The 12,562-nt window shown below is 44.7% G+C and overlaps 1 protein-coding gene across 1 annotated transcript in view; it reads left to right on the forward strand.

Moving 5' to 3' along the window:
- The window catches only part of LOC137570372 (cytochrome P450 2K4-like), a 90,521-nt gene that overhangs the window by 29,849 nt on the left and 48,110 nt on the right, over positions 1–12,562 (forward strand). The window contains exon 4 of the mRNA XM_068279035.1: positions 7,098–7,258. Within this exon, the coding sequence (XP_068135136.1) occupies positions 7,098–7,258 (161 nt within the window). The remainder of the gene's footprint in view (positions 1–7,097; positions 7,259–12,562) is intronic.

Genomic DNA, 12,562 nt, shown 5'->3' on the forward strand with positions numbered 1-12,562 from the left:
GGTGGCGGAGAAGGCAGTCAAGCGGCCTGCAGGCCGAGATGCTGTGTGGGGGCACTGACTTAGTCTTGGGGCAGGCAGCAGCGGCCGGCAGGCAGGCAGAGATGCTGTGTGGGGACTGACATAGTCTCCGGGCAGGCAGTAGCCCTCCGGGATCCATGCCTCATTCATTATGATAAAGGTGAGGTACTAAACACTTTTTTGACCTAGGCGACTTCTCTTCTCACTGACAATGCCTCCAGCTGCACTGAAGGTCCTTTCTGACAGGACGCCTGAGGCAGGATAAGACAGAAGTTGGATGGCAAATTGTGACAACTCTGGTCACAGGTCAAGCCTGCGCACCCAGTAGTCAAGGGGTTCATCGCTGCTCAGAGTGTCTACATCCGCACTTAAGGCCAGGTAGTCGGCTACCTGCTGGTCGAGGCGTTGGTGGAGGGTGGATCCGGAACGACTAAGGCGAGGCATTGGACTAAAGAATATCCGCATGTCCGACATCACCATGAGATCGCTAGAGCGTCCTGTCCTTGCCTGCGTGGACATAGAAGGATGATGAATATTACTGGCAGTGGCACCTTTATTCCGTTGTGCTGTGACATCACCCTTAAACGCACTGTAAAGCATAGTTGCCAGCTTGTTGTGCAAGTGCTGCATCCTTTCTGCAATCTGGTGATTTGGTAACATCTCCACCACTTTGTACTTATACCGAGGGTCTAGTAGCGTGGCCACCCAGAACAGCTCATTCCCTTGAGTTTTTTTATACGGGGATCCCTTAACAGGCTGGACAGCATGAAAGATGCCATTTGCACAAAGTTGGATGCCGACGTACTATCCGTCTCCTCTTGCTCTTCCTCAGTGATGTCAGGTAAGTTCTCCTCCTCCCAGCCACGAACAATACCACGGGAAAGGTGAGCAGCACAAGCCCACTGCGACGCCTGCTGCGGTTGTTCTTCTGCCTCCTCCTAAAAAAAAAAAAAACACCTTCCTCATCTGACTCCTCTTCCCAACAAGACTCTTCCTCCTCCTCCCCCCTCCTCTGTGCTGCCACAGGTGTTGAGGAAACATATGGTTCTGCTGATGATTGTTCCCACTCTTCCGCCTCCTTCTGTTCACGCTCCTCCACAGCTTGATCCACCACTCTACGCACGGCACGCTCCAGCAAGAAAGCATATGGGATCAAGTCGCTGATGGCGCCTTCACTGCGTCTCACCAGGTTTGTCACCTCCTCAAACGGGTGCATGAGCCTGCAGGCATTACGCACGAGTGTCCAGTACTTCAGCCATACCATCCCCAGCTCCCCAGAGCATGACCTTTCACTGTAGTTGTACAGATACTGGTTGACGGCTTTCTCCTGTTGTAGCAGGCGGTCAAACATTAGGAGCGTTGAATTCCAGCGAGTCGGGCTATCACAAATCATGCGCCTCACCGGCAATTTTTTTCTCTGCTGAATATTGGCCAAGCGTGCCTTGGCCGTGTAGGACCGCCTGAAATGCCCACACATAGAGTTGAGCTGAAATTTTCGTAATTTCGCGTTACTATAACTACGCATGCGAAATTTGCGATTACGATGCGAAATTACGGTAGCGTAATTGCCATTAAAATCGTAATTGAAAATACTGTAAGCGTAATTTTCAACGCGTAATTTCGCGTTTCGTTCATACCGTAATTTCGCATTAAACCATACCGTAATTTCGCGTTAAACCATAACGCTCCCGTATAATATAAAAAAGCAGCCAACTTTAAGGGTTAATAGCAAAGCCCCCTTACATGCTAAGAGCCTCAAATTTGGAGAATATATTAGGGAGATCAGAAGGAATAAGAGGAATTTTTTTTTTCAAAAAGACCTTATAGTTTTTCAGAAAATCGATGTTAAAGTTTCAAAGGAAAAATGTATACATTTAAAAACCCGCCGACTTTAACGGTTAATAGCAAAGCCTGCTTAAAGTTTAGGAACACCAAATTCCCAGGGTATATTAAGGGGATCAGTGGGAATAAGAGGAAAAAAATTGTTTTCAAAAAGACCTTATAGTTTTTGAGAAAATCGATTTTTAAGTTTCAAGGGGAAAAATGTCTTTTAAATGCGGAAAATGTCAGTTTTTTTTGCACAGGTAACAATAGTGTATTATTTTTATAGATTCCCCCAAGTGGGAAGAGTTTTACTTACTTCATTCTGAGTGTGGGAAATATAAAAAAAACCGACATGGGGTCCCCCCTCCCAGACCTCTTTAACCCCTTGTCCCCCATGCAGGCTGGGATAGCCAGAATGCGGAGCCCCGGCCGCGTGGGGCTCCGCACCCTGATTATACCAGCCCGCATGGTCCATGGATTGGGGGGTCTCGGAAGGGGAGGGGCAGCCAAGCTTTCCCCTCCCCCTCCGAGCCCTTGTCCAATCCAAGGACAAGGGGCTCTTCTCCACCTCCGATGGGCGGCGGAGGTGGAGGCCGCGATTTCCTGGGGGGGGGTTCATGGTGGCATCTGGGAGTCCCCTTTAAAAAGGGGTCCCACAGATGCCCCCCCCCCCCCCCTCCCAGGAGAAATGAGTATAGAGGTACTTGTACCCCTTACCCATTTCCTTTAAGAGTTAAAAGTAAATAAACACACAAACTCTTAGAAAACATATTTTAATTGAACAAAAAACATAACCACGAAAAAAGTCCTTTAATATTCTTAATTAACCCTTTAAATAAATGATCCCTCGCAATAGCCTCGGAAATGTTCTATCAGTTACAATGTAACAAAGTTATTACAATGTAACAACTTTGTTACATTGTAACTACGCCGCACCCGACGTCACTCGCCGCTCAGCCGCCGCATACACTTACGCGTCCGTGAAGGACGCTAAGTCCCCGCCGGCTCCCGCCGTCCACCCCGCCCACATCTGTCACCCACATGTCACCCACATGTGGGTGACATGTGGGTGACATGTGGGAGAGGCGGGGAGGGCAGCGGGAGCCGGCGGGACTTAGCGTCCTGCACGGACCCGACAGAGCTCTGAGCTATATAGCTCAGAGCTCTCTAAGCATCTTTGAATTTGGGCTCCAAGGAGTCCCATTGGTCCTTAGCAGACCAATGGGGTTCCTTCAAATCAGAAGGAACCCCATTGGTCTGCTAAGGACCAATGGGGCTCCTTGGAGCCCAAATTCAAAGATGCTTAGAGAGCTCTGAGCTATATAGCTCAGAGCTCTGTCGGGTCCGTGCAGGACGCTAAGTCCCGCCGGCTCCCGCTGCCCTCCCCGCCTCTCCCACATGTCACCCACATGTCACCTACATGTGGGTGACATGTGGGTGACAGATGTGGACGGGATGGACGGCGGAAGCCGGCGGGGACTTAGCGTCCTGCACGGACGCGTAAGTGTATGCGGCGGCTGAGCGGCGAGTGACGTCGGGTGCGGCGTAGTTACAATGTAACAAAGTTGTTACATTGTAATAACTTTGTTACATTGTAACTGATAGAACATTTCCGAGGCTATTGCGAGGGATCATTTATTTAAAGGGACAGGTAAGTATTAATGGTTAATTAAGAATATTAAAGGACTTTTTTCGTGGTTATGTTTTTTGTTCAATTAAAATACTTTTTCTAAGTGTTTGTGTGTTTATTTACTTTTAACTCTTAAAGGAAATGGGTAAGGGGTACAAGTACCTCTATACTCATTTCTCCTGGGAGGGGGGGGGGGTGGGCATCTGTGGGACCCCTTTTTAAAGGGGACTCCCAGATGCCACCATGAACCCCCCCCCCAGGAAATCGCGGCCTCCACCTCCATCGCCCATCGGAGGTGGAGAAGAGCCCCTTGTCCTTGGATTGGACAAGGGCTCGGAGGGGGAGGGGAAAGCTTGGCTGCCCCTCCCCTTCTGAGACCCCCCAATCCATGGACCATGCGGGCTGGTATAGTCAGGGTGCGGAGCCCCACGCGGCCGGTGCTGCACATTCTGGCTATCCCAGCCTGCATGGGGGACAAGGGGTTAAAGAGGTCTGGGAGGGGGGACCCCACGTCGTTTTTTTTTTATATTTCCCACACTCAGAATGAAGTAAGTAAAACTCTTCCCACTTGGGGGAATCTATGAAAATAATACACTATTGTTACCTGTGCAAAAAAAACTGACATTTTCCGCATTTAAAAGACATTTTTCCCCTTGAAACTTAAAAATCGATTTTCTCAAAAAGTATAAGGTCTTTTTGAAAAAACCGTTAAAGCTATTAACCGTTAAAGTCGGCGGGTTTTTAAATGTATACATTTTTCCTTTGAAACTTTAACATCGATTTTCTGAAAAACTCAACGGTCTTTTTGAAAACAAAATGTTTCCTCTTATTCCTTCTGATCTCCTTAATATATTCTCCAAATCTGAGGCTCTTAGCATTTAAGGGGGCTTTGCTATTAACCCTTAAAGTCGGCGGCTACCTAACATTGATCCATGCGTCAACTTTTCTGCTTGGGAGCATGGCCATACGCATTAATTTCGTAATACCCACTGTAATGCAAAAATTACGCGAAAATTACGCTTACGCGAAATTTCGAGAAATCCTTCTTCATTACGATTATGTACTTACGGCCAAAATCGTAATTACACTAACTACGCGGAATTTCGCGACATCGTAATTACGTCATTACGCTCATCTCTACCCACACACCTTCCTGGACTGCTTCAGGACCTCCTGTAAGCCTGGGTACCTAAACACAAATCTTTGAATTATTAGATTCAGCACATGTGCCATGCAGGGTATATGTGTGAACTTTCCCAAACTCAAAGCCGAAATGAGATTGCTGCCATTGTCACACACCACATTGCCAATCTCCAGTTGGTGTGGGGTCAGCCACTGATTCATTTGTTTGTTCAGAGCAGCCAGGAGAGCTGCTCCAGTGTGACTCTCGGCTTTGAGGCAAGACAAGTCCAAGATGGCATGACACCGTTGTACTTGGCATGCAGCTTAGGCCCTGGGGAGCTGAGAGTGTGTAGCTGTAGAGGAGATCGCAGAACTAGTAGAGTAGCACTGCCACTCAGCCAAGGTGGAGGAGGAGGACGACAGCGAAGAGGATGTAGCAGGAGGAGGAGAAGGAGAGGAGGTGGCAGCAGGCCTGCCTGCAAGCTGTGGAGGTGTCACAACTAGGTCCGCTGCACAGTTACGTACTTCCTGCTTGCCGCCAGCGGTCACCAGGTTGAGCCAATGTGCTGTATAAGTGATGTACCTGCCCTGACCGTGCTTTGCAGACCAGGAATCTATGGTCATATGGACCCTTGACCCAACGCTGTGTGCCAGAGATGACACCACTTGCCTTTCAACTTCATGGTACAGTTTGTATCGCTTTTTTTGAGAAATAATTTCGGCCTGGTGTCTTCCACTGTGGTGTCCCAATGGCCACACATTTCTGGTATGATAACAGCTGGCGAGCTAACAGTTCTGCCAAGCCAGCTGTCAGACACCGGGCAAGTGGGTGACTGCTGGCAGACATTGGCTTCTTCCGCTCAAAGATTTCCTTCACGGACACCTGGCTGCTGTGGGCAGGGGAGCAGGAACTGATCAAGGTGAGAGTCGGAGTGGAGGAGGGTGGCTGTGAAGGTGCAAGGGAGAAAGCGGCTAAAGATGCTGCACCTGAAGGAGGAAGAGGAGAAGGAGGGTGGCTTTGCTTTTGTGTGCTGCTTTTTCTCAGGTGGTCTTCTCTTCCCATTGCAGTTTCTGCTTTTTCGTCATGTGCCTTCATAAGGGGTCTTTCCACAGCTCAATTTCCATGGCTCAATTTTTGGTGGCAGAGAGTACAGATGGCATTGCTTTCATCTGAGGCAGATGGCACTTTGGTGGTGGCGTCAGCAGCTGACATTGAAGGGCATGTTGGCTGGCTGTACATAGGTGGCGATACATGGCGCTGGACACTGCCACCAGCTGTTTCTGATGATGAGCTCCCCCTGCTTCTTTCAGCAGCTCGTCTCCTCCTACTCCTCTTTGGCTCCCCATCTGAACTGTCACCCTGGTCATCATGTCTATTAGAATCCAACGTGACATCCATGGCAGTATCATCATCATCATCAACATCATAATCATCCTCCACAGCTTTGTTGTATCAGATACCTCATAAATTGCACCAACAGCAGGTACTTCATCATCCTCACATCTTACCTCCATAGTGATGACTAACTCAGACTGAGCCGGTGTAACTTGCTTAGCGCCTTCATCGTGTTGTAACAATAATGGCTGTGAATCAGCTAATTTCCCACCAAATAACTCATGCAAAGTGTCAAACGGAGCGAATGTGGCATCACACAGATGCAGTTAAAGATATGCAGTGACTTCTGGTATAAGAATGTGCAGTCACACAGGTGCAGTGAAAGGTATGCAGTGACTGCTGGTAGAACAATGTGCAGTCACACAGGTGGAGTGAAAGTGGATGCACTGACTGCTGGTATATAATACAAGTGTGCGGTCACTCAGATGCAGTGAAAGGTATGCAGTGACTGCTAGTAGAACAATGTGCAGCTACACAGGTGCAGTGAACGGTATACACTGACTGCTGGTATAATACAATGTGCAGTCACAGATGCAGTGAAAGGTATGCAGTGACTGGTATTACAATACAATGTGCAGCTGTCACACAGGTGCAGTTAACAGGTATGCACGGGCTGGTATATAAAACAGCGTGCGGTCACACAGGTGCAGTGAACAGGTATGCAGTGACTGGTATATAAAACTGTACGCAATGCGGCCCGCCGACCTCCGAGGTCGACAAGCTGCCAGCGGGGGACTGGAGCAGCAGTGAGTGACTACGAGGGCACAGGATGACTGCATGGGGCTGGTAGAAGCCTCAGGTAAGTGAAACTCATTTTTTATTTTGCTTGAGCAAAGTTTAAGTTTCAAGTTTTTTTGCATTCATCGCAAATTTTGGAGGCAAAAAATATAGATTTTTCATGTTTTTGAAAATAGTTGTGCTAAAAATATTGTTTTCCCGCATTTCATGCTTTTGCTGCAAAAATATTATTTTGCAAAAAAATGCAAAAATACAACCTAATTTGTCGTTGTTATACAAATGGCATGACTTTTATTTCCCTTGGTTTTAAACATGTTGCATTGGCGACACACATTTTTTACTTTCACATTGTATGTGGTTCAATTCCAGGTAAACCGTTCAATAATCACCCCATACTAAATGCAGCTGTCGCCAACATCATTGTAGCCATATTACTGAGCCGCAGATTTGAGTACGACGACCCCCTTTTTCAGAAGCTGATGAATTTGACCAATGAAAATATAAAACTTCTGGGGTCACCTTTAGTGAGGGTAAGTAAATTGCATACTTGGATCTAACTAAGCGCAAGCAAAAACTGGCAAAGTGCAGTGCCCATGGCCACTCCTGAGAGCTTATTGAACACTGGTTTAAACTTAGGCTGCTTTCTCAGTGGGGCGTTACAGGCGCACGTTAGAGCAGCCTGTAACGCAGCCCAACTCACAGTAATGAAAAATCAATGGACTGTTCACAGTGCCCACGTTGCGTTACAGTGTAACGCTGGACGTTCAAATACAGTGCTGCATGCTGTGCGTTATAGGTGGTTTTAGCTGTGTTAGACTGTTTGCACATGCTCAGTAAGGGGAGAGTCCGCTATTGTTCCTAGCCACATGGCTAATTAATATTCACTGCACTGTAGTGTTGTCCAGATCATGAACAATTCGGATCTTTGATCCAGATCTTTTTTGTGAGTCTAATCATCCGGATCATCACAATGAAGGATTCGGTTCACAGTGGATGTCTGGAAGAAACAGGAACTGCAGCTTCTGTGCACAAGTACAATCTTCCTGCTGCATCTCTCCCTTCCCCATTAGCACCCTCAATGTGCCCTCATTCTCCTGCACCTCTCACTCTGCTGTAAAATGATTCAAAGATTTGGTTCAAAGATCCGGATCTTTTCAATGATCCGATTCGAATCATTGAAAAGATCCAGACTTCCCAGGATAGCACCAAGAGCCTCATAATGCAACTCAATCTGACGTCCATCTTCAACACCACCATGCGTTGCGTTAGGGGCACGTTATGCGACCTGAACGTCCCCTAAAACGCAACGTCTTGGTGTGAAAGAGGCCTTAGAAAGGGAAAGTGGACTTGACTCTTGCACAGGACAGAAGGAAAACAGAGATAAATCCAATGTGTATGTATTTAGAGAGTTTAGCCGGTCTAAATCCCCCTCATCTGTGACTAATCACCACTGTAATTTGATCTCAGCTGAGTCAGCTCAGGAATATCCTCTGCCATGGAGGAGCATCTAATTGGTAAACACAGAATATTAACAATAAGTCCACTTTCATTAATGCTGACAATATGGATTAGCACACATTGGGCTCTATTCACAATCATTTTCTGCATGCGGAAATGCACTTGCGGTAAATTTTTGACCAAAATAAGACCATCTTGACATTCACAAAATTTTCCGCATGTGGAAATAGTGCAGTAAAAGTTGGCAAATCATGCAGAAAATTTTCCACAAACGTTGGTAATTCCCGCAAAAGGTCCAAATTCACAATGAAAAATATTTATTTAAGTGTTTATATAGCGTCGACATATTACGCAGCCCTGTACAGTCCCTCAGAGGGGCTCACAATCTAGTCCCCACCATAGTCATATGTCTTGGTATGTATAGTGTAGTTCATGTATCATAGTCTAGGGCCAATTTAGGGGGAAGCCAATTAACTTATCTAAAAACACAGAAATTCCTTGTGCTCCAAATGCAGACAGAACAGTCACTTCCACAATACCTTTTTCTCTCCTCCAAGTGTCAACACTGTGCTGCTCCAAACTGGGGATTTGTAGAAGGAACTCTAAGTGGGAAAGGACAGCTCCATAGTGTGATACTTTAAAAGATGGCTTTATTCGCAAGATAATAAAAACATACTCACAAAATGTGTGAACACAATTCGCATATCAGCGGTAGGCTGGTCCGCTTAACACCCTGGCGGCATTAACAAACGTGCTGTGGCCAGCAGCGTGGTCTCCGATGTCCTGAGAGCTCATCTCGCAAGGGGGAGTGGGCGGGGCTTCCTATTGGCGTGCACGTGACATCATTACGCGTTTCAGCGCCTTTATCAAATGACGTCACAGGCGTGGCCACAGCGCATTTGTTGTTGCCGCCAGGGAGTTAAAGTGAACCTCCAGACTAAAATTCTACTCAGCAGAACTGAAAAGGCTTGGTGTGTCTTCAACAGTTTCACAGCATCAGAACTTTGTTTTTCTTACCCAAGCCTCATTTTTAGCTGCACAGAAGAAAACGGCCCAGTCATTTTTCCCCTGATTCTGTACAAAGCATGATGGGATTTCTGATGATGAGAACTCACAGGACAATAACATCAATTCAGAGAACAACCCAAATGAACATATGGATTTAAAGCCACTTTTTTCCAAGCTAGAATCCGCCTTGAGGGAAGAATTCTTTCATCAGGCTGACATTTCTATGCAACAAACATATATTGACGAGAAAATTTCCCCCGATGGGATAAGAATCAAGACATTATCTGCATTCCCAAAAGACCCAATCTTTACGGTTGATTGGTATGAATATTTAGAGTGCTGTACACAGGGGATGATGCAGAGGATTATTAATAAACGGACCTCTCTTATAGAGGAACTACAACCAGTTATAGGCATATATAGGGAGGATTTGGACCCTTACTCTAGAAGTATCAAATATCAAACTTTACTTTCGGGTTTGATATCGAGAGTAAGGAAGTTTGAACGTGAAACGGTAGACACCAAATTAAGCAAACTGAACAGAGATAGATTAGCTTATGCTGAACACAAGGAAAGGGAGAAGAAACCACATGGTCCGGCTCCAATTCCAAGACAACCTCCTAGGGTGCCGCTACAAACACCCTTAGCTCCACCCCATAATCTACAAACACCCTTAGCTCCACCCCATAATCTACCAGCACTAATGAATTTGAGCATACCACCCCCACCCTTTTTATATCCTAATTTTCCCCCACCACCTCTAGAGATACAAAATTTAAGAGCCCCAAAAAAACCCATGCATGAAACCCCCCATTCAACAATCAAGATACAATCAAACACGTTTTGTGGAGTAGCAACTCCTTTGGCTTCTGAAAAACCAACACTTGGAAAACCAAACACGGCGAGTTCGGTACAATCCAACATAATAACAGGGACACAACAGAATATTTCACCCCCTCAAAACACGGCTGGTTCGGCACAATTCAATATGATAATAGGGACACAACAAAATATTTCACCCCCTCAAAATACACTAAAACCTGTGTTGGAGATCAAAACACATATTTCAGGTCTGCAGGACCAACCTAAATTTTCCTTCTCTAAATACTCAACTCTGAAAAATGTCTTTTCATTCCCCCCCCAAAAAACAGTCACCAAAAATAAAGGGATAAAAGATAATACCCATGGTCCACCAATCACTTCCAAGATCAAAATAAGAACCAAAAATACATTGAACAGTAGCAATTCTAAAGAGAACAAATCCACAATACTGTCTTTAAATTCACCCAAATGTAATTTTTTTAAAGGTCCTCCACCCCCAACCCTGTTTAGACACACTTCAAATCCACCACCCAAAATGGAAATTGGGAATATAGTAGTATATAATCAGACGGACATCATTGAAGTTCTCTCACCGACAGGAACAAATTCATCTCAACCCGGCATCAATCAGAGAGACATCATTGAACCCCAATTACAGACAGAAATAAATCCCTCTCAACTTAGTGTCTATGACACCCAGACATCACCCGCAAACACAAGCAACACCAATGTAACTGATATTGACCAATCACAATCAATCAACACGGCACCAATAGATAATTCAAGTGAACAGTCTTTTTTAGATTTACCTCCAATACTCACGAACACCCTTTCAGACTCACTTCACAATCAATTACCAAGCCCCAAACCTTCCCGCACTATATTGCACCCTCGAAGTATCCTCAAACGCCCCCTTCCAGACGAAGAAAACGGGGTTCCCGGGGAAAAGGTGGAAAAAAGAAACAGAACGTAGGGAAAACCCCTGTAAATCAAATCAAATCAATATACAACTTGTCCAGTCACAACCTAAATCAGGAGGAAATTAGTCTCTTAAATAAAGGCCTCTCATACTGCCCAACCAATACTTCACAATTATGTGACCTTTATGCAGATTTAAATGCATTTGTGCGAAAATTAACACTGAAAAGGCACTTTGCACTCAAAAAAACAGACAAAATGAGCATGGCTATTATCACGCAGAATGATGAAATACCCGTCGTCACGGTTGACGATGGGGAAATTGCATTGGAGAGATGTATAACCACATCTCTAAGAGGACGGTCTAGATTTTATCCCACGGCCTCAAAGGGCAATTTTATCGAAACGTTTTATGCGCTTGTACTTGATGATCTACAAAAATTATGTCAAGATGAAGTTGTGTACCCATCTAATTTAACTCGACCGGAAAATAGAGCCTTGAATACCCTGAAAAATAACCGTGAATTAATAATAAAATCTGCTGACAAGGGGGGGGGAATTGTACTACAAAATAGAAAGGATTATATTAGTGAGGCTTTACGTCTACTTAATGACACCATACACTATAAGATCATACCCAGTGATCCAACAACGGAATATAACAAGGCCCTCAAGGAACTTATAAATAAGGCCTTTTTAGACGGCCTCATCACTAAACATGAAAAGAATTTCATCCTCATTGAAAACCCTAATATTCCATTCATGTATCATCTTCCAAAAATTCATAAAAGTTTGGAAAATCCACCCGGGAGACCAATAATCTCGGGGATCAATTCAGTCACTAGCCAATTATCTAAATTTGTTGATCAACATCTCCAGAAACATGTACATGAACTCAAATCTTACACAAGAGACTCACAACATTTGATCAGCATTCTTGAAAACAGGAATTGGGATCCAGATTTTACATGGTTATCCTGTGATGTTTCAGCATTGTATACAAATATTACGCACACATTTGGAATGCAAGCTGTATCACAATTTTTACAATCGGATGACAAAATGCCGCGTAGTCAAAAACAGTTTATTTTAAATAGTGTAGAATTTATACTTACTCATAATTATTTCTCATTTTTAGATGTGTTCTATCAACAAGTGGGGGGTACGGCCATGGGGAGTAGCTTCGCCCCCAGTTATGCAAATTTAGCCATGGGCCACCTTGAATCCATACATATATATCATAATAACCCCTTCAAGAAACATATAGCTTTATACCAACGGTACATAGATGATTTAATATTTATATGGAAAGGCGACCCAAATTTGATCCCACTTTTTCTTGAACATTTGAACAGGAATGAGGCAGGTTTATCTTTTACTTCCAAATATGATAAGGACTCCATTGAATTCCTGGATTTGGTGTTATTCCATGGTGAGGGCCGAATTAAAACCAAGACTCATTTTAAACAAGTAGATGCTAATGGATACATACATTTTAACAGTTTTCACCACAAACCTTGGACCACCAACACACCATACAATCAATTTAAGCGGATATTTAGAAATTGTTCAAACACAAATGATTATGATGAACAATCTAAAATATTGGTGAAGAAGTTCCAGGAACG

The sequence above is a fragment of the Hyperolius riggenbachi genome, chromosome 4, assembly GCF_040937935.1.
Source record: "Hyperolius riggenbachi isolate aHypRig1 chromosome 4, aHypRig1.pri, whole genome shotgun sequence".
NCBI lineage: Eukaryota > Metazoa > Chordata > Amphibia > Anura > Hyperoliidae > Hyperolius > Hyperolius riggenbachi.